The sequence below is a fragment of the Trichomycterus rosablanca genome, chromosome 15 (assembly GCF_030014385.1).
Source record: "Trichomycterus rosablanca isolate fTriRos1 chromosome 15, fTriRos1.hap1, whole genome shotgun sequence".
Taxonomy (NCBI): Eukaryota; Metazoa; Chordata; class Actinopteri; order Siluriformes; family Trichomycteridae; genus Trichomycterus; species Trichomycterus rosablanca.
Window position 1 is genome coordinate 2,840,001 of NC_086002.1, and position 22,112 is coordinate 2,862,112.

The following is a 22,112-nucleotide window of genomic DNA, read 5'->3' on the forward strand; positions in this document are numbered from 1 at the left end:
TGTTTTATTGATCCTGAAGGAAATGAAAGAATGTGAACTAGTTTTGTAAGAGTTTGTGTGAAGTTGTGAGGAGACACGTGCAGTTTAACTGGATCCCACGTTCCCTGTTTTATTACAGATGTTTTCTATAAGAAGTCTCCCCACTATGAGACATCGAGAGAAAACAGAGAGTGATGGAATTGAGGACATGACCCAGCTGGAGTGAGAAAAACAAACACATATTACCACCACACACACATGAGTAAAACACGAGTAAAACACGAGTAAAACATCAGTAACGTATCGTGATGATTTGTGATGGATGATTTTCTCTTTCTGCCCCTCAGAGAGCTCACGGAGGCGTCGGTCCTGATAAACATGAAGACTCGCTTCGAACGAGAACTGATCTATGTGAGTCCAGGCTCAAAGAAACTTATACTGAATGGCCAAAATATGTGGACACCCCTCCTAATGTTTGAGTTCAGGTGTTTTAGGTTTATAAAATCAGTTACATTCTTCTTACCCTGAGGCAGTTTGAGGAAGGACGTTTGCTGTTCCAGCATGTATGTGCCCTGGTCCACTCGGCATACATGGAGCCTGAACTCAACCCTATTAACCTTGTGGGATGCACTAGAACTTCACAATACAAGCCAGGCCTTCTTATACACCTTCAGTGTCTAAAAAATGGACAGCTGTCAGCTGGGCGTCATCTAGCAGGCATAATTGTCTTTCAGTCTACTGGGTGGGAAAGACCAGACGAAGGTGTGGGGTTACCTTGTTTGCCCAGGGCGCCTGTACAGAAATTGAAAGAGCGCAGAGATCGGGGCGTGGCTCTCCGTACACAAAGCCGAACTTGTGCGTAAATTCACCGGAGTACGGGTGAATAAGAAGGGATTAGTCGGGTAGCAGACTAATTTCATCCCCAGCAGGGGGTAAAATGGAAAAAAGAAGGGAGAGGCTTAATATTAATACACTAATAATAATGTTTTCTTATTTTAATGAAATATCCAACAAGCTTATGGTAAGGCGTTCACATTCTTTTGGTCATATGTTGTATGTCCGGTCATTTTCACTTGTACTTTGTCTTTTTTATCAGACGTATATTGGCAGCATTCTGTTATCCATCAACCCATACAAGCTGTTGAACATCTATGGAACGGACGTGGTCCTGCAGTACGAGGGTCACGGCTTAGCCGAGAACCCACCGTAAGTTTAAATCTATGTAATCTAGGTAATGATGAAGCTTAAAAACGTGAACATTTGTCCAGTGACGTTGTGCTAATGCAGCACTTCATGTATTCTGATCTGTAAGATGAAGGTTTGTTATTGTTTGCAAACAAGATCCTCCTAATCTGGTCGTATCCAATTCCCTGATCTTATTTCACATCTACTGCTGCAGACCCCCACTCCTAACTAACACTCGCCACCTCCGACACGTGTTCAGTACCGACCACTTCATATGGAGATCCGTGTCGTGCACGTAGAGCCAAGCTCCTTTATCCCCCGTCTCTGTGCAGTGCCATTGATCAGCCAGCAGAGGTCGTGATTGCAGCAGTTGTGAGTAATCCCCTCTGGTACTCTGGCAGTTGTAGCCTACCATAATCAAAACATTGCTGGTTCAAGCCCCAACACTGCCAGGTTGCCACTGGTGGGCCCTTGAGCAAGGCCCTTAATCCTCAATTGCTTAGACAACATAATGTCACAGTACTGTAAGTCACTTTGAATAAGAGCGTCTGCTATATGCCGAAAATGTAAATGTCTGTATTGTCGCCCAGCCTCCCTTTCCACTCACACATTTGCTTGCTTGCTTTCTCACTCACTCACTTACCCATCAGGCCATTTCAGCTCAGCCAATCCACTTTCTGCATGTTGTTGAGAGGTAAGGATCGAACCCAGGTCCTCAGGAAAGCGATGCCGTGTGGCATCCACACGACCAGCCGCGTCACCGGGCCGCACATGAAACTCACGTGATTGTACCCCATACATTATTAATGATTAAGGATTAATAGGAAAGGTGTGTGTGTGTGTGTGTGTGTACATGAGAGAGTGACTGTCTCATCTTTCGACAGCTAGTTGTCTGGTTACATGCTAAACAAAAGCTCACATGGTGAAACATGAGCAGGAGCCAGAGATTGTGTGTAGGTTAGGGTGTTGATCCAGGATAGAGTGACCACAGTCACTAGACGTGATGCCGTGAGGGGAGCAGCGCCAAGCGGGATTTGTGGGTTAGCGGGGTAGCAGGATTTACTCAGGTTTACCGGTTTTACTAAACCTGAACTGGACCTTGACAAATCGTATGTTTACAGTCAACCAGAGACAAAGATTCATTCAGTCATTCATGTCATTTGTTTTTTCCAGGCACCTTTTTGCGATTGCAAACCTGGCCTACACGGCGATGATGGACGCCATGCAGAACCAGTGCATCATTATCAGGTGGTGGAAGTGTGTTAGGATGTGATCTGAGTGACGTTTACACTATCGAGTCACATTATTATGAGCACCAGACGGGCTGGGAGTTACTCAATAAGCTCCTGGTAGGTTGTCCCACAGCGGCTGGAGGGGCGTGGAGGAGGAACCACAGAGCCAACATGACCATCGAGGTGCTCCCACAGATGCTTGATTGGGTTCAAGTCTGGGGAATCAGGGGGCTGGGCAGCACTTGGAAGTCTCGGTCATGCTGTTCCAACCAATGAGGGACATTTCTAGTTGTGGGACGTGTCGCATCATCTCACTGGAAGATCCCATGTATAGGTGTAAGTGATCTGCAAGGATGGGTTCATACCCGAATCGGTTGAGAGCGCCTTTCACATGGATGCATGGGCCCAGAGAATGCCACGTAAACATTCCCCAGATCATAACGCTGCCACAGCCGTCAGAAGTAGGTAGTGGTCATAATGATGTGACTCGACAGTATGTATACAGTTATGCAGTCACAGGATTAGGGAGTGATTTTAGAATAGAATGAAACGTCTAAATACTTGTGGTCTATGTTTGAATTACATTTGAATAAAAAGACGTGGATGAATCTTACCAGTTCATCGTGTTTCAGTGGGGAGAGCGGATCTGGCAAGACCGAGGCCACCAAACTGGTCCTGAGATACCTGACTGCCATTCACCATGAGCGCAACGTAACACAACAGGTAATCACGTACACACACGTTAGCTCACAGGCCTTTGAGAAATATTAACGTTTCCTCTTCTCTGTTTAATCCCTCACGCTCTCGCCCGTACAGATCGAGGTGAGACGTTTCGGTTCTGAGATTCCGTGTTGTATTGGAATGTTTGAACATGTCGTTTGGTGAAACTGGAACTAATCAGGATGCTCGAACCCCCCAGATCCTGGAAGCCGCTCCTCTGCTGGAGTCCTTTGGAAACGCCAAGACGGTGAGGAACGACAACTCCAGTCGCTTCGGCAAGTTTGTGGAGATCTACCTGGAGGAGTGAGTCCATTCTTTACTTCTGATGGTTCTTAAACGTCCTGTGACTTTTATTTACTGGTTTTGAAATCTAAAGGTTGCTTGTTCAAGCCCCACTATGCCAAGTTGCCACTGTTGAGCCCCTGATCAAGGCTCTTAACCCTTAATTACTTGCTTTGTTTGCTGTCACAGTTATAAATTGCGTTGGATAAATGTGGACACTAAATGTAAATGTGATTTTTAGGGCAGTGGTAGCTCAATGGTTACAGTAATGGTCTGGTAATCGGAATGTTTCAGGATCAAGCCCCACCATGCCAAGTTACCACTGTTGGGCCCCTGAGCAAGGCCCTTAACCCTCAATAACTGGGCCATTTAATGCCATACATGTAAAAGTGATTTAAGGCCAGTGGTAGCTCAGTGGTTACAGTACTGGTCTGGTAATCAGAATTATGCAGGTTCAAGTCCCAGTACAGCAGTTGTTGGGCCCCTGAGCAAGGCCCTTAACCCTTATTTGCTTGGCTATTTAATGCCATACATGTAAAAGTGATTTTTAGGGCAGTTGTAGCTCAGTGGTTACAGTACTGGTCTGGTAATCAGAATGTTTCAGGATTAAGCCCCACCATGTCAAGCAAGGCCCTTAAATCTCATTACTTGCATTGTTTCCTGTCACAGTTGTAAATTTCTTTGCTTTATTTTGAAGAGAATGAATTAGAGATAACATCGTGCGGCTTTAAAAAGCTGTCTATTTATTTATGAACCTCCCGTATGTGAAAGCAAACTCTGTCTGTGTTTCTGTCGGTGCCACGTCAAAGAGGAGTGATCAGCGGTGCCATAACCACACAGTATCTACTGGAGAAGTCCAGAATTGTCTTTCAGGTACAAGCTGAAAATTTACAATAGACAACAATAGACCAAAAGTATGTGGACACCCCTGTAATGATTAAGTGCTGGCATGGTGGTTAAGTGGGTAGCACTGTCGCCTTACAGCAAGAAGGTCCTGGGTTCGATCCCCAGGTGGGGCGGAACGGGTCCTTTCTGTGTGGAGTTTGCATGTTCTCCCTGTGTCTGCATGGGTTTCCTCCCACAGTCTAAAGACGTACAAGTGAGATGAACTGAAGATACTAAATTGTCCATGACTGTGTTTGATATAACCTTGTGAACTGATGAATCTTGTGTAATGAGTAACTACCGTTCCTGTCATCTAACCATAGTTCCTTAGAACTAATAATTAGAAGGGGTGTCCTAATACTTTTGGCCATATGGGGAACTATGAGGCTGTACAGATGGTTCACTACCGTGTTCCTGTGGTTCTAGGCTAAGAGTGAGAGGAACTACCACATCTTTTATGAGATGTTGGCCGGACTCCCTGTTCACCAGAGACAAGCTTTCTACCTGCAGGAGGCCGAGACCTACTACTACCTGAACCAGGTGAGACATGTACCGTCTGGGGGTGGGAGGGGGGATGTTTTTGTTATTTAATAGTTTAATATACTTCTAATATGAATATTTACTCAAAGATTCCCCCCTAACTACGTTCTGTCGAGAAATGAAACAAAATACACAGTGGAAGAAGAACACATAGAGGTGTGCTGGAGCCTATCCCAGCTTTTCAATGGGCGCAAGTCACGCAGTAACACCCTGGATGGGGCGCCAGTCCATCGCAGGGCAGACACACATATACACACACACACACACATACTAATTAACCTGACTGCATGTTTTCGGACTGTGGGAGGAAACCGGAGCTCCCGAAGGAAACCCACGCAGACACGGGGAGAACATGCAAACTCTGCACAGAAAGGACCCGGACCGCTCTACCTGGGGATCGAACCCAGGACCTTCTTGCTGTGAGGCGACAGTGCTACCCACTTAGCCACCGTGCCGCCCTAAATATCTGAGTTCACTATCAAAAAATACTAATAATTTTATCATTAATTATCATTTTCTTCCATGAGGGCGGCACGGTGGCTCGGTGGGTAGCACCATCACCTCACAGCAAGAAGGTCCTGAGTTCGATTCCCAGGTAAATCGCTCTGGGTCCTTTCTGTGCGGAGTTTGCATGTTCTCCCCGTGTCTGTGTGGGTTTCCTCTGGGAGCTCCGGTTTTCTCCCACAGTCCAAAAACATACAGTCAGGTTAATTGGAGACACTGAATTGCCCTATAGGTGAATGGGTGTGTGTGTGTGTGTGTGTCTGCCCTGTCCAGGGTGTTACTATGTGCCTTGCGCCCATTGAAAAGCTGGGATAGCCCCCCCCCACCCCCACCCCCACGACACTGATTGGATAAGCGGTTAAGAAAGTGAGTGAGAGTGAGTGAGTTTAGTGATGATAGAAAACAAACATCTGAGTTCACCATCAAAAACTACTAATAATTTGATCATTAATTATAATTTTCTCTATGAGTGCGGCTCGGTGGGGGTCCTGGGTTCGATTCCCAGGTAAATCGCTCTGGGTCCTTTCTGTGTGGAGTTTGCATGTTCTCCCCTGTGTCTGTGTGGGTTTCCTCGGGGAGCTCCGGTGGCCTCTACTGCTTTAACATCGTTGCTGTATCTCTGATGCATCAGGGTGGCGACTGTGCGATCGCGGGGAAGGATGACGGCCAGGACTTCAGGCGCTTACAGAGCGCCATGGACCTTCTGCACTTCAGCCCGGTCGACCAGAGCTGCATCTTCAGAGTGCTGTCGTCCATCCTGCACCTCGGGAACGTCTACTTCCACAGACTGGAGGTGATGCGCTCGCGGTTATTTCCTCTCGCTGTGAAGCCCGTCTGGGTTCTGAGCTTCGGCTTGTGTTGTTTTCTTCCTCAGACTGAGGTTCAGGAGACGGCGGGGATTGTGAGTGCTCAGGAGATACGAGTGGTGGCCGAACTGCTTCAGATCTCACCTGAAGGTCTGCAGAAAGCCATCACCTACAAAGTGACGGTACTGTACACGAACCTGTTGTTCTTTTGAGGGTTTTAGTAGGAGCATCATGTCCAGCAACAAGTGTGCATCAGATCTTCCTTTAGCGGAGGTCTGAACCCCTAGCTCTCTTTCTCTACATAGACGCATTTTAGATAGATAGATAGATAGATAGATAGATAGATAGATAGATAGATAGATAGATAGATAGATAGATAGATACTTTATTAATCCCGAAGGAAATTAAGGTCATCCTACACTCCCGAGAAGAGGGCGTGTCTAAATTCTTAGCTCCATTAAAATGCTCCTACTGAGGCGCCTTAATTCTGAGCGATGATCTGACTGAATAACGAGGTAGCACCCGACGCCTCCTCAGCGCTGAAGGCAATCCCAGCATTCAGTGCGGCACGACTTTTCTCACCAAAAAATGACAAGCGTGGCTAGCACTGTCGCCTCACAGCAAGAAGGTCCTGGGTTCGATCCCCAGGCGGGACGTGTGGGTCCTTTCTGTGTGGAGTTTGCATGTTCTCCCCGTGTCTGTGTGGGTTTCCTCAGGGAGCTCCGGTTTCCTCCCACAGTCCCACAGAAACATGCAGTCAGGTTAATTGGAGACACTGAATTGCCCTATAGGTGAATGTGTGTGTGTGTGTGTGTGTGTGTGTGTGTGTGCGTGTGTGTGTCTGCCCTGCGATGGACTGGTGCCCTGTTCAGGGTGTTACTGTGTGCCTTGCACCCATTGAAAAGCTGGGATAGGCTCCAGCTAATTAAGGTTGTAGGGTTGTTGTGTCCCAGCTTTCCAATGGGCGCAAGGCACACAAAAACACCCTGGGGTGCCAGTCCATCACAGGGCAGACAGACACACACCCATTCACCTATGAGGCAATTCAGTGTCTTCAATTAACCTGACTGCATGTTTCTGGACTGTGGGAGGAAACCGGAGCTCCCAGAGGAAACCCACGCAGACACGGGGAGAACATGCAAACTCCGCACACAAAGGACCCGGACCGCCCCGCCTGGGGATCAAACCCAGGACCTTCTTGCTGTGAGGCGACAGTGCTACCCACCGAGCATTTCCAAAGCTCGGGTACAGATGTAAGAAACAGATTAAAAACAAAACAATTACTATAATGATAACACATAAAATACAGTGTAAATAATAACAACAATAAAAAATAACAGTAACAAAAGCATGATGTCTTGGGAAGAGCCAATCAGAGTTGAGCAAAATGCTTTAAGCTTGTTTAAGCCGATATAATTCAGCTCCGACTTTGCTGGCAGCCGCTGGACCACATTACTGGTAAGGAGAAGGTTACAAAAAGCCACCAAGTTTTCGATGAGCTCCACAGGTCCTCAGGTTGGAAGGGCTTGATTGCAGAAAGCTCTGGAAAGTCTGGCAGTCCTTGATGTGCTTGCTCCAGCTTTACGTACCATCTTTGATGCTCTCGATGTAGGTCAGGCAGGGTCTGGTGTTACCGTGATGTGACGTGTGAATCCTACACACCGCTTTATTTGCACGAGACTCTTGGCTGATATTGAAGCTCACACTGAATCAGGCAGCAGAAGATCAGCTTAATTACTGCTGGGTTTGTGTTACGGAACTCCTGTAACTGGATCAGGGGTTGTTCATGGACGCCGTCGAGGTTCATCCTCAGTTGGTTGTTACCATGAAGTGTCACCGTTACGTTACACGGTGAGGGTTGAGGGTTACGTCAGTCTTCATTAGAATCTTCTTCAGTATTTATGAGACACCCATTGTGTCCGTGAGAAAGAGCATCTCTACTGGGTTCTTTAAGGGAACCTGGTGTGTGCCACCCAGGAAACTTGGTCAATTATTAAGGAATTGATCGTGCTTCCCGAAACCTCGCTACGTCACCAGTTGTCCATTATTTATTTCATTCCAGCCTCTCTGTGCTCCCACAGTTCTTGGTCTTTGGGAGGCTTTTGTTTAGGTCTATGCCTCCTCAATTTGATTGGTTAATGAAGCTAATGATCCACAGCTGCTCCTTGTTTCAGGTGGAATGTTCAGGGCATTTAAAGAAGCAGCTGTGGATCCCTTTTGTCATGGTTATGATTAACAGACAGGTCGCCAGTCTTTCTAAATACTTCAACTCCTTATATTAGTTATTACATTAATATAATTGAACCCAGACTCTTCTTGCTGTGAGCGCTATCCACTGCGCCACCAGAATTAAGTTTATAATGCTGATATAACAGATTCTTTTAGCATTTTAGCATTAGTCTGGTACAGGGCATCCTGCATCCTTTACTTCTATCTAGGAGCAATTTAAAGTTGTTTACATGGTTGTTTACAATTTAGAGAACACAGGTTCAAACCCTGGTCCTCGGATGCCTGGAGTTGCACCTGCTACACGGTGCCCCCGTTCCTGGCATTTAATTCTCCAGCTTCAAGTTGGACGTGGTTTTGCTAGTAGCTCCACACAGACTTTCTCCTCGTGTTTACAAATGTTTCGTGACCCCAGTCTCACCCCTGTAATGTTTGCGTGTGGGTGTCACGTCGAGCATCTTGCTCGGTTAATAAATAAAGCTCTGCTATCCAGAGGCCACAGGTTTGAGTTTACACCTACGACTGACTATCAGCTGACGCTGTATCAGTTCCGCGTGCTGTTAGTGTAAGCAGGAGGGAGAGTGGTTATTCAGACTGGTCAAGAACTACTGCTGCAGTCCTCCACTCCTGACCGAGCTGTGACTGACACGCCCCTGTAGTGTCCTGTAGCTAATCGCTTCTTTTCACCTGCACAAAGCGAGAGTCACGCACTGATCTCCATTATCCCCCGTCTCTGTGCAGCGCCTCAACCAGCCAGCAGAGGTTGTAATTTCACCATCACTCCCCCCCTCAGACGAGCCACATGGTCATATAGTGTATATGACCATGTGGCTATATATAAACACATGTCATGAATAAGAATTGAATGACTGTTTCTTTGTTTTTATGCTCATTTTGAACGTTTTTACCCTGAACATTTACAGGAGGCGATGAAGGAAAAAATATACACTCCACTGACTGTAGAGAGCGCTGTGGATGCCAGGTATGTCAATCAACACCAAACACCTACGAATTACCTTAACCTGTAACCTGTAACACTTGTGTTGATTGTGTTCAGGTGTTTTAGCCACACTCATTGCAGGTGTGTGTACAACAGACAGACAGACAGACAGACAGACAGACAGACAGACAGACAGATAGATAGATAGACAGACAGATAGATAGACAGACAGATAGACAGATAGATACTGTATTAAGGCCTCAGTAGCAAGTTACATAGATCAATAGTAATAGTACACACTGTATATATACACGCGATATGTAAATCTCCGCCCAGAATGAGGTCCATAAGGACGTGATTTTAAAAGTTTGGTGTAGAGGAACTCTAGTAGCCCGATCAGAGCCCTGACCACTGGCCTTCTCAAAGTTCTGTTTTTAACGACCAAATCACTGATTCACAGAGACGCCGTTGCCAAGATGCTTTATTCGCTCCTCTTTAACTGGCTAACAGAACGGATAAACAGCCGCGTTTACCCAAGGAAAGAGACGCCGTCCATATCCATATTAGATATATATGGGTTCGAGGTAAGTGATCCCAGATCTACACACCTACAAACCCTAAATTCACCATAACACAATCAGATTTAATCAATATATAAGCTGACGTCTCTGTTTGCACTGTTTTCAGGAGCTGACGTTCAACAGTTTTGAGCAGCTCTGCATCAACTACGCTAACGAGACGCTGCAGTACTTCTTCACAAAGATCATCCTGAAACAGGAACAGGTGGGTTTAAAAATCCTGGTGCTTCATTCACTGTCTGTATTACCAGCGCTTTAACTTGGTCAGGGTCATAATGGGTCTTATTGACTGGTTGAAAGGGATCTAACACACACACAGAAAGAACGTCGGCCATCCGGTTGGGGAACTGAACCCAGATCCTTCTTGCTGAGAGTCGATAGTGCTGCCCACTGCGCCTCTTTACCACCCACGTCTAGGTTGTTTTATAGTAATCTCTTGGTCTAATCATCAAAGTAAGATCGGGAAAAGATGCACTTGTTGGCTTCAGGTAACTCCTTAAGAGGAAGCATGTGCTAGCCATGTTGGGTGATGTCAGTTAGAGATTGTCTTACACTGACAGACGGGCAAATGTGTTGCCCTCACAGGAGGAGTATATACGAGAGCAGATCTACTGGAGGGAACTGTCTTTTACTGACAACAAGGCGTGCATAGACCTGATCGCTGCAAAGCCCCATGGGATACTCCGGATCCTCGATGACCAGAGCTGCTTCCCCCAGGTAACACAAGGTTCAAAAGCCAGCGTCTGTCAGGGTATTGGGGTGTGTCTCCACTGGGCATCTATTGCTTTGTAGGACACAGAGCCTGGAGGCTAAATATATGTGAATGTTTATTATTATTTTTCTAATTTCCATAAATGCTCCACTTGTGCCAGGCCACTGACCACACCTTCCTTCAGAAGTGCCACTATCACCACGGTGAGAATCCACTTTACTCCAGGCCAAAAATGCCACAGCCAGAGTTCACCGTCAAGCACTTTGCAGGCCGAGTGACTTACCAGGTACGTAATATCTAACACACACGTGATTAGAACTGAAACAGAAATGTCTAAACGCTAAAACGTTGTTTATAATGAGGTGGTTTTTAATCTTCAGGTCCATAAGTTCCTGGACAAGAATTACGACCAGGTTCGGCAGGAAGTCCTCGATCTATTTATTAAAAGCCACAATCAGGTGAGTGTGCATCACTGTATGCTGATATGTTATATTAACCATAATTAATAACTCGAATTGACATTTCGAAGGACCTGAGGTGACTTTATTTTTATTTGAGTTATATTTATACAGTATATTTACAATTTCGTCATTTAGCAGACGCCTTTATCCAAAGCGACTTACATTACAGTTACAGTATACAATCTGAGCAATTGAGGGTTAAGGGCCTTGCTCAAGGACCCAACGGCAGCAACCTGGCAGTAGTGGGGCTTTAACCAGCAACCTTCTGATTAGTGTGTGTGTGTGTGTGTGTGTGTGTGTGTGTGAGCACAGATAGTTTCCAGTATGTTTTTGAAGTACACAGAGACGATAAACCAGCAGAGAAATGGATCGAAGAGAGACAGCACGACCACTCGCCGATATCAACCCTCAACTGTAGCTGCCAAGTTCCAGCAATCACTACAGGAACTGCTGGATAAAATGGAGAGGTCTTCTGTACACACACACACACACACACACACACACACACACACACACACGTGTATGCCTGATCTGTGTCATGGAGACCATAAGCAAGACCCCGAAACACTCACACGGATCCTCTCCTTCTTTGTGTTCCAGGTGTAACTCATATTTTATCAGATGCATAAAGCCAAATAATAATAAGGTAAGTCAGCATGATCTATAATACAGTATATTTAGAGCTTTGTGTATAGTAATTTTCAACAGGTAGGCAGAAGCTGTCTATCTATCTGTCTGTCTTTCTGTCTGTCTTTCTGTCAGTCCGTCCATCCGTCTATCTATCCATCTGTCTGTATGTCTGCCGATTGATCTATCTGTATGTCTATCTATGTATATGTCTGTCTGTCTATCTGTCTATCTATTTATCTGCCTATCTGGCTGTATGTCTGCCTATCTGTCTGTCTGTCTGTCTACTTCTCTATCTATCTGTCTATCCGTCTGTCGGTATGTCTGCCGATCTATCTATTTGTGTCTATCTATTAATCTGTCTATTTGTCTGTCTGTCTGTCTGTCTATCTCTTTGTCTTTCTGTCTGTTTGTATATCTATCTATCTATCTATCTATCTATCTATCTATCTATCTATCTATCTATCTATCTATCTATCTATCTATCTATCTATCTATCTATCTACTTACAAACCTACCTAACGAGGTACAGATTTACCTAGCTACATGCTGACCTACAGTACATATTATCCTATTTTTTCTGTCCATCTATTCATTTGCACATAACTATATGGTTCCAAAACGGTTTGGTTCCAGAAATCTTGCTGTGGCAATGTTGGGGTTCAGCTTGATGCCCAGACTGTCTGGAAGCTACACCGACGCCTCTGTTCTGAACCCAGGCTGCGTGACTCTTGTATATTTGTAATTTAATGAAACTTTATCCTAGGAACCAGACGTATTCGAACCAGAGTTGGTCGCAACCCAGCTTAGATGTTCTGGAATTATGGACACCATCCACATCAGAAAAATGGGCTATCCAGTCCGGATGGCTTTCCATCGTTTCCTGAACAGGTATCTACGAGATGAGACCATGTACAGGCTATTGTATGAGGGAGTGTTGTGTAGAGTGGACATTTTATTTATTTATGTATTTATTTTAGGTATAAAGCGCTGCTCTGTCTCAGGGCGGCTCCACCTGCAGATGGAGATTCCTGCGTCAGCATGCTAATGAAGCTCGGCCCCATTAGAAGAGGAGATTATCAAGTGGGAGTGTCCAAGGTTAGTGCTGTATGATTAAAAATAATTGGACACCCTTTTTAATTATTGAGTTTCAAACTGATTTTGAATCACACATGTGCATAAAATAAATAATATGCTTGACCTTCTCACCCAAAATCAGCACCCAAATTTATAAATGCTTCTTTGACTGAATGTACACAAATTCCCACGGGCACACTCCAAAATCAGAAGCCTTCCCAGAAATGTAGGCCACAAAGAGAGGCCCACTTACATATACATGGTGATTGATTGGACATAACACATCCAACAGTATCATGAGATCATGGTGTCCGAATATTTTTGGCCATATAGTGTACAGTATATTGTTTTAGGTCACAGATCAGTGACACTTTAAAGGAAAATTGTCTAGGTGCTCCTGGACTGTTTGATTGATGCATAATAAAATAAAATGGTTCATGTAAAAGTGGTAGGTGGGTCCAGTTGACCTTGGATTCATTAATAAGTCACGGATGGCAGGAGCTTCCGGCAGCCATAACATCTCACATTTTGATCTTGCGTTCTCAGATTTTCCTTAAAGAAGACGTGTACCAGTTGTTGGAGAGTAAGCGTGATCGTGTACGCCACTTGGCGGCGCTCACGCTGCAGAGATACGTCAGGATGCAGTTCGCGCGTAAAAACTTCGTCAAGTTCCGCGAGGTGATGACCAAACTGCAGGCCCGATGCCGAGGCTTCCTCATGAGGTAAACTTCAGCACCCATGAGCACCGTCACCGTTTTACATGGGTTCTACTTATTAACCATTTCAAAAACAAATGACATGGGGATAGGGGGGTTGGTGTTGGGGGTGGTGGTGGGTGTGGGTGTGTGTGTATTAAAGAAATTTGCTCTTAATGTAATCATTTATCCAGAACCTTTGGTGTTTCCTTCTCTGGTGTTTAGGAAGCATTTCTTCCAGAAGCGAGTGTATTTGATCAGGTTTCGCTCTATGGTTCGTCTCAAACACTACACCATGGTAGGTGCCTCCCTCTCAGTTGCTCTTTACGTTGTGGTTCTGCTTAGACATAAACCTCAACAAAGTTATGGATTAACATTATGGATCAGCTCTCAGAGGAAAATATACATTGATCAGCCATAACATTAAAACCACCTCCTTGTTTCTACACTCACTGTCCATTTTATCAGCTCCACTTACCATATAGAAGCACTTTGTAGTTCTACAATTACTGACTGTAGTCTATCTGTTTCTCTGCATGCTTTGTTACCCCCTTTCATGCTGTTCTTCAATGGTCAGGACCCCCACAGGACCCCCACAGAGCAGGTATTATTTAGGTGGTGGATCATTCTCAGCACTGCAGGGACACTGACATGGTGGTGGTGGGTTAGTGTGTGTTGTGCTGGTATGAGTGGATCAGACACAGCAGCGCTGTCCACCGTGTCCACTCACTGTCCACTCTATTAGACACTCCTACCTAGTCGGTCCACCTTGTAGACGTAAAGTCAGAGACGGTCGCTCATCTGTTGCTGCTGTTTGAGTCGGTCATCTTCTAGACCTTCATCAGTGGTCACAGGACGCTGCCCACGGGGCACTGTTGGCTGGATATATTTGGTTGGTGGACTATACTCAGTCCAGCAGTGACAGTGAGGTGTTTAAAAACTTTTTTTTCCCCCCGTAGGAAAGAGGGAGGCGGCAGATAATTAAAATGTCCCAGTTAGTGATTCCTGCAGAACTGAAGGAGCTGCTGAAAACCACAACAGGTAAAATAACAGTATCACAATAAATAATAGATACTCACATGACTCCGTTATTTAAGGGTGTGTTTTGTATTAATGTGTGTGTGTGTAGAGGGTAAGGAGGTGCACTCGAAATGTCTGGCTCTAGTCGAAGCCCCGACAGTCCACGTTGTCTCTCAGCTCACGCTCCCTTTGGATATTAATGACCATCTAATGACCAAATACATCCGCACGAACTTCAGGGTAAGAACAGAACAACACAACAAAAGCTAAACAAAGTAAATAAACACAGACACACACATTTACACAAACATACAACTCGTGTGTACAGGAGCTGCAGTTTGGAATGATCTGTGCACCTCTACAAGCGTCCCTGACTCGTCTGGAGGAGAATCTAAACCAGGACGCGCTTGAACTCTTTTTACTGGTAAAACTCCATTACCCACAATGCTCTTGTCATCATTTTCATACTCTCTCCCTAAGTGTTTTCTTAGACGTTGTTGTAGTTTATAGCTTTATAGTTTGGTGTGTTTGTTTTTGTAGGTTTTGCGTTTCATGGGTGACCCGAACTTAAACGGAGCTCAGGAGAACTTGGTTGGGAATTACATCGTTCAGCGGGGTCTCGACTCTCCACCAATCAGAGATGAGATTCTGGCTCAGGTGGCCAATCAGGTGTGGCGAAACAATAGCCAACACAGCGCTGAGAGAGGCTGGTTACTCATGGCTGCTTGTCTGAGCTGCTTTGCTCCCAGTGGGAAAATGGCCAAATATCTGCTGAAGTAAGTCACGTCCATATGTCTCAGTCCATAGGGGACACGTCTCACTGTGACACCTACAGTAATATCCATATGTCTCAGTCCATAGGGGACACGTCTCACTGTGACACCTACAGTAATATCCATATGTCTCAGTCCATAGGGGACACGTCTCACTGTGACACCTACAGTAATATCCATATGTCTCAGTCCATAGGGGACACGTCTTAGTGAGACACCTACAGTAATATCCATATGTCTCAGTCCATAGGGGACACGTCTTAGTGAGACACCTACAGTAGCGTCCATATGTCTCAGTCCATAGGGGACACGTCTTAGTGAGACACCTACAGTAATATCCATATGTCTCAGTCCATAGGGGACACGTCTTAGTGAGACACCTACAGTAATATCCATATGTCTCAGTCCATAGGGGACACGTCTTAGTGAGACACCTACAGTAGCGTCCATATGTCTCAGTCCATAGGGGACACGTCTTAGTGAGACACCTACAGTAATATCCATATGTCTCAGTCCATAGGGGACACGTCTTAGTGAGACACCTACAGTAGCGTCCATATGTCTCAGTCCATAGGGGACACGTCTTAGTAAGACACCTACAGTAATATCCATATGTCTCAGTCCATAGGGGACACATCTTAGTGAGACACCTACAGTAATATCCATATGTCTCAGTCCATAGGGGACACGTCTTAGTGAGACACCTACAGTAATATCCATATGTCTCAGTCCATAGGGGACACATCTTAGTGAGACACCTACAGTAATATCCATATGTCTCAGTCCATAGGGGACACGTCTTAGTGAGACACCTACAGTAGCGTCCATATGTCTCAGTCAATAGGGGACACACGTCTCAGTGAGACCGTCTACTGTAGTGTCCATAAGACACATCTCACTGAAACACCTATGTAACGTCCATATGTCCATAGGGGAAACGTTAAAGTCCATAGGGGACACATGTCTCACTGTGACACCTACAGTAACGTCCATATGTCTCAGTCCATAGGGGACACATGTCTCACTGAGACACCTACAGTAACGTCCATATGTCTCAGTCCATAGGGGACACATGTCTCACTGTGACACCTACAGTAACGTCCATATGTCTCAGTCCATAGGGGACACGTCTTAGTGAGACACCTACAGTAATATCCATATGTCTCAGTCCATAGGGGACACGTCTTAGTGAGACACCTACAGTAGCGTCCATATATCTCAGTCAATAGGGGACACACGTCTCAGTGAGACCGTCTACTGTAGTGTCCATAAGACACATCTCACTGAAACACCTATAGTAACGTCCATATGTCCATAGGGGAAACGTTAAAGTCCATAGGGGACACATGTCTCACTGAGACACCTACAGTAACGTCCACATGTCTCAGACCATAAGGGAAACACATGTCTCACTGAGACACCCACAGTAACGTCCATATGTCTCAGTCCATAGGGGACACATGTCTCACTGTGACACCTACAGTAACGTCCATATGTCTCAGTCCATAGGGGACACACGTCTCACTGAGACACCTACAGTAACGTCCATATGTCTCAGTCCATAGGGGACACATGTCTCACTGAGACACCTACAGTAACGTCCATATGTCTCAGTCCATAGGGGACACACGTCTCACTGAGACACCTACAGTAATGTCCATATGTCTCAGTCCATAGGGGACACAGTAAATGTCCATAGGATAGGAGAGACTAACAGATAGGGAATGGTGAAGGAATATATAGGGCCTAGTGTGATCTTCCATATACATCAGGGCTCTCTGTGAGAAGAGAGGAGGAGTAGGAGGAGGCATGTGCACAGCAGGGGTCTCTAATGAGCACAGGGGAATTGGATACATCCAAACTTGCGCATTGTGCAACTTGCACATTATATTAGCTCCATTTTCCCCAAAGTTGTCCATATTTAACGCTGTCTGTCTCTCAGGTTCGTATCTGACTACGCACCGAACGGCTTTAGGGCGCTGTGCCAGCACAAGCTGCTCCATGCCATGCAGAAATGTCAGCTGGGCACCGAGGCGGCACGTTCTTACCCGCTTTCTCTCCTGGAGTGGACCGCCAACCGCAGGAAAGCCCACATGGTCCTCCAAGTGCACTGCCTCGACGGTATGGATGACTCGATGATAAGAAGCCTGATGCTGGTGCAGGATAGCAGATGTCTGATATTGTGTCTGTGTGTGTAGGACTGTCCTTCCTGTGTCCGGTTCACTCCTGGACCACCGGGGAAGATCTAGCACGTAACGTTCTTCAGCACAGGTAGGTCTCTCACGACGGCTTTAAAAACCTGTTGAGGAATCTGTTCATTAGTGTTTCACTTGAGCAGGGTTGGGCAGTAATTGAATACAAGAATATACAAACATACGATTTATATTCTGGTTGGAAGCGGTGAGGGTGGTAGGGAGGAGGAGTAATCGGTCGTGTCTGAGAGAGCTTATAGTCTGGATTTAGCTCCATCTGATTTCCATCATTTTGGACGCTCAAAGAAGCTTTAAGGGGAAGAAGATTTTCATGTGATGATGATGTCTACGATCTCAACCAAAAACATTACTTGCTGATGGCAGTGGATGGTTTTTCTACATCACATGGATCTTAGCATGGCTCTCTGTATGAGATATTGCTCTGTTTGGGAACCCAGCACTGGCGGGTGATAAAAAGCGGTTGCAGATTGGACACTTGTTGGAGGGACCGTGTGGCAATCTGGCTTTTCTTCATCATATGAGGGATCGTGCAGACAGCAGCGGATTCACAATCAGGGGCTGGAAAGAAAAGGGGGGAATCCAGAAAAAAACTTGAAGCTAAAGTAGCCAATCTACCTTCTGCATGGGTTTAGGAGGAGGGAGGAAACCAGAGTATACAGAGGAAATCTATGCACATAAACACACAGTAAGGAGAAGCAAGGATTGAACCCAGGTTCCAAGGATCTAGGTTGTCTCATTGTACCAGCGGAGTCGCTATGTTGCCCAGCATTAACACCTCTGATCAATGTGTGTTCCAGCCATATTCTGAATATGTTGCTCTTATTATGTGTGTTAATGCAATCCAGTACTGACTGTATTTAGGGTTGATAATGATGACGGTTAATTGGCTGCAGGGGCGTGCCTTCAGAGAGCAGCTGTGGGTGGTCAGTGCTGATGAAGGACGCTGGACGGTCGGTGGAGCTTGACGGCCACGACTACGTGATGGATCTGATGAGTCAAATAGAACTGCCGGCGCGCTTCCCTAAACGGAAAAGCTACATCATATCGACACAGGATCCGTCCAGAGTGCGACCCGGTGCCGTGAGGTCGGTGTGTTGTTTACACATAGTGTGGAATCGTCTGTAGTGCACAAATTAAAGAAAGTATTTAGTACAGAAGTGCGTTATACCAGACAGCACTGCTTCAGCACTGCTTCAGCGCTGCTTCAGATGCTGTCAGAACTTCATGAATCAGAAGGCATGAATACAATCAGCTTATACAATTCAAACCGAGCTTGTTCCTCTCTAATGACTATCCAGTGCGTCTTACAATTATGACTGAATACAATTCGAGCAATTGAGGATTAAGAACCTAGCTCAGAGACCCAACAGCAGCAACTAAACCATAGTGAGGCTAGAACCAGCAACCTTCTGATTACTAGTTCATTTATATTTAATTACCTGACAGACTTTCTAGACTCATCAGGAAAAAATCATACCCTGCAAGACCACTGCTTGACGTAACCAACAGATCATCATGCCTTGGAATACAATAATAAGTAAATAAAATAAATTTAAGTTAATTAATATGAAATTAGGTTGTGGCGCTCTTCTGGAGCCCTTCAAACAGGGTCTCCAGCCAAAAGCCTCGACTGTCTCAGCATTTAGTTCTGTCTAATCTGTACCTGTATATGTTTTGTATGGCTCGGTGGGTAGCACTGTTGCCTCACAGCACGAAGGTCCTGTGTTTGATCCCCAAGCGGGGCGGTCCGGGTCCTTTATGTGCAGAGTTTGCATGTTCTTCCCGTGTCTGCGTGGGTTTCCTCCGGGAGCTCCGGTTTTCTTCCCACAGTCTTACCCTATAGGTGAATGTGTGTGTGTGTGTCTGCCCTGCGATGGACTGGCGCCCCGTCCATGGTGTTACTGTGTGCCTTGCGCCCATTGAAAAGCTGGGATAGACTCCCGCAACCCTAATTGGATAAGCGGTTAGGACAGTGAGTGAGTGAGTGAGTATTGGGAAACGAGTATATCTAAATGTAATATAAATATAATGCCTGTGGGTTCACGTCTCCACAGAGGTGTAAACGGCGGTGGATTTGACGGGGAAGATGCGGCACCACTGCCGGGTACAAATCGAGTCAGTGCGACCGGAACCAACAGCCTGCCAGTCTCTGATGACCGCTACAGTCTGGGTAACCCTCATGTTTGTGTCTGGACCACTGCTGCATACAAAACATCACACTGGTGATGTGCAGCTGTTTATATATATGTGTGTGTGTGTGTGTGTGTGTGTGTGTGTGTGGACCAGGTTCCGATTCATCCCATGCTGAAGCTCAGAGAGGAATGGATGGGTACGTGGACAGCCTGTTCGATCCCGTACTGTCGGACAGAACTGGGGTACGAGACTCATACACATACTTGTACATACTAAACATCTCAAGAGCTAGTGACTTTAATAGATACAGTTGGTGACTTCCCTGTGCCCATATACATGGTGCAGCACTCAGGTGGAGATTTAAGTCTAAGATAGACATGTGTAAGGTAGAGAAGGCTGGACAGCGGCTCCTACTGTTTGTTTGAGGTGCTGCCACAAGTGGTGGAGGAATACATTGGGTGTCGTGCAGTCCTCCATTAGAAACCACTGCTGGCTTCACATGTGTCCATAGCCTACTATGGTGTCGTGCAACCAGCATGTTTAAGGTGGGGCGATGCAAAAAGGGCATGGAACAGTGGTCTCTCGCTGATTTTGGGAGGAAACCCCAAACTGTCATGATATGCTGAACTAAACATGGCCAGATGATCGGATGTAATCCAGGGACCAACAGTGAACAGGTCCAGGAACTTTATGAAGTTATTACAGGGACCATCACCTTACCCAGGGTGCCAATCATTCTAGAGCTGGTGCACCAGATCCACCCTCTGTTTCTCTACAGGATCTGGACCCCTCGGTTCTGTCTAGAAAAATGAAAGGAGGAGGAGGTGTCGGATCTGGCCAGGGTGATGGAGTTCCACCAAGGGCTTCGGTTCCTCACGCAGCTCTGCCACCGCGAGGTAACACACACACACACACACACACACACACACGATACATAATCAGCGTATTCATCTGGACTAAACTCACCATGTGTGTGTCCTGTAGCTGTGAAAGTGCTGCCCACCATGCCGGTGGTTCCCAGTGTGTCCACTGGTCCCAGTCCAGGTAACATCAATACTGATGAAATGACCTGAACCTACTAGCATAGTACTCTAGGTGTAATCTTTGCAAATCGCCCGATTAAAGGACTAACAGTACTGAATGTCTCGCATGTTGTTTTTGTTCACCTGACTGTTCGAGTGACTCTGAGTCTGTCTGTCTAGATCACCAAACTCTCATGGACCAGCAGCAACAAGCCTTCATCAACCAGCAAGCTGCCATCATGGTACGTAACTGAATAGCGCCCTAATAATGCCAGTCTATCAGTGTTCAGAATGATTCAGTGTTCAGAATGATTCAGTGTACAGAATGATTCAGTGTACAGAATGATTCAGTGTACAGAGTGATTCAGTGTTCAGAATGATTCAGTGTTCAGAATGATTCAGTGTTCAGAATGATTCAGTGTTCAGAATGATTCAGTGTACAGAGTGATTCAGTGTACAGAGTGATTCAGTGTACAGAATGGTTCAGTGTTTCAGTGTTCAAAAATGATTCAGAATGGTGTTCTTTACTCAGGCCCAGCAGATGACCATGCAGGCCATGGCCATGATGTCCAGCCCCATTTCCAGCCCTCCTACAAGCCCTCCTCCTTCGTTCCCTCTTCAGCCCTCCAGCCCGTACCCTGCTGTGCCACCAAGCCTTTATGCCAACCTTCCACCCAGCCCCTACGCCCAGTTCACCCCATCGTCCTACACCATCGGCTCAAGGATGACCTCGAGGCCTGGACCGTCCGGCTCCACCCACCAGCATAAGCAGGTCAGATGGCATCACTAATGAACATGTTTCCCATCAAACTGCATGATCAGAACTATTGATACTGAATAACCTGGATGCAAAATATTTATTTATATAAATTATATAATTATTTATATATTATGTGCTGGGTTTTTTTTTCAGAGTACAGAATCAGAAGCCACTCCTCCAGCCAAACTCATACTTGCCAAAAATGGTATCTACTATTATTTCTGAACCTTTGAAAGTATCTACACTAAATGGACAAATGTATGTGGACACCTGACCATGAACAGATACTTTTGTCCACTAGCTGATGCTTCTGTCTTCTCTTTGTACCGTTCAGATCCTGTAACCGTCTCAGGTCAGAAGCGATCGGCTCGGGCTCCGGCTACGGAAGTGGTCAAATATTCCGTGTCTAATTCGGAGCACATCGTTCCCAGCCACAACATTAAGGACATCATCAGACAGTATCAGACACCGGCCGAGCCAGCTGTACCAGAAAGCAGGAGGTAAAGGGTTCAGATAGCTGTGGTGGGCGCGGTGCCACCCGGGAACACAGGACTAGGTTCCAGTGTATCACTCACATGTAGCCAGTTCACCTTCTGCATGAAATAAGGATCAACAGACTAATCTCTATATTCTATCTTTAGAAGGTATTAAACATATTCCATATGGTCAAAAGTATGTGGACACCTGACCGTCAGCTTGTTTGACATCCTATTTGTTTGACTGTTCTATTGGCAACTAGCAA

General features: G+C 45.8%; 1 protein-coding gene across 1 annotated transcript in view; it reads left to right on the forward strand.

Moving 5' to 3' along the window:
• Positions 1–22,112, forward strand: part of myo15ab (myosin XVAb) — a 46,551-nt gene that overhangs the window by 7,605 nt on the left and 16,834 nt on the right. Inside the window, 37 exon segments of the mRNA XM_063010817.1 lie at positions 119–201; positions 327–390; positions 1,076–1,185; positions 2,338–2,412; positions 3,029–3,119; positions 3,213–3,218; positions 3,316–3,419; positions 4,208–4,271; positions 4,710–4,823; positions 5,959–6,120; positions 6,208–6,315; positions 9,283–9,341; positions 9,760–9,883; positions 10,418–10,594; positions 10,750–10,875; positions 10,970–11,047; positions 11,363–11,517; positions 11,651–11,696; positions 12,444–12,568; positions 12,658–12,775; positions 13,301–13,476; positions 13,675–13,747; positions 14,409–14,490; positions 14,579–14,709; positions 14,798–14,893; positions 15,010–15,245; positions 17,185–17,363; positions 17,441–17,513; positions 18,349–18,540; positions 19,510–19,625; positions 19,742–19,830; positions 20,367–20,484; positions 20,573–20,632; positions 20,791–20,852; positions 21,143–21,382; positions 21,524–21,575; positions 21,705–21,870. Coding sequence (XP_062866887.1) covers positions 119–201; positions 327–390; positions 1,076–1,185; positions 2,338–2,412; positions 3,029–3,119; positions 3,213–3,218; positions 3,316–3,419; positions 4,208–4,271; positions 4,710–4,823; positions 5,959–6,120; positions 6,208–6,315; positions 9,283–9,341; positions 9,760–9,883; positions 10,418–10,594; positions 10,750–10,875; positions 10,970–11,047; positions 11,363–11,517; positions 11,651–11,696; positions 12,444–12,568; positions 12,658–12,775; positions 13,301–13,476; positions 13,675–13,747; positions 14,409–14,490; positions 14,579–14,709; positions 14,798–14,893; positions 15,010–15,245; positions 17,185–17,363; positions 17,441–17,513; positions 18,349–18,540; positions 19,510–19,625; positions 19,742–19,830; positions 20,367–20,484; positions 20,573–20,632; positions 20,791–20,852; positions 21,143–21,382; positions 21,524–21,575; positions 21,705–21,870 — 4,130 coding nt within the window.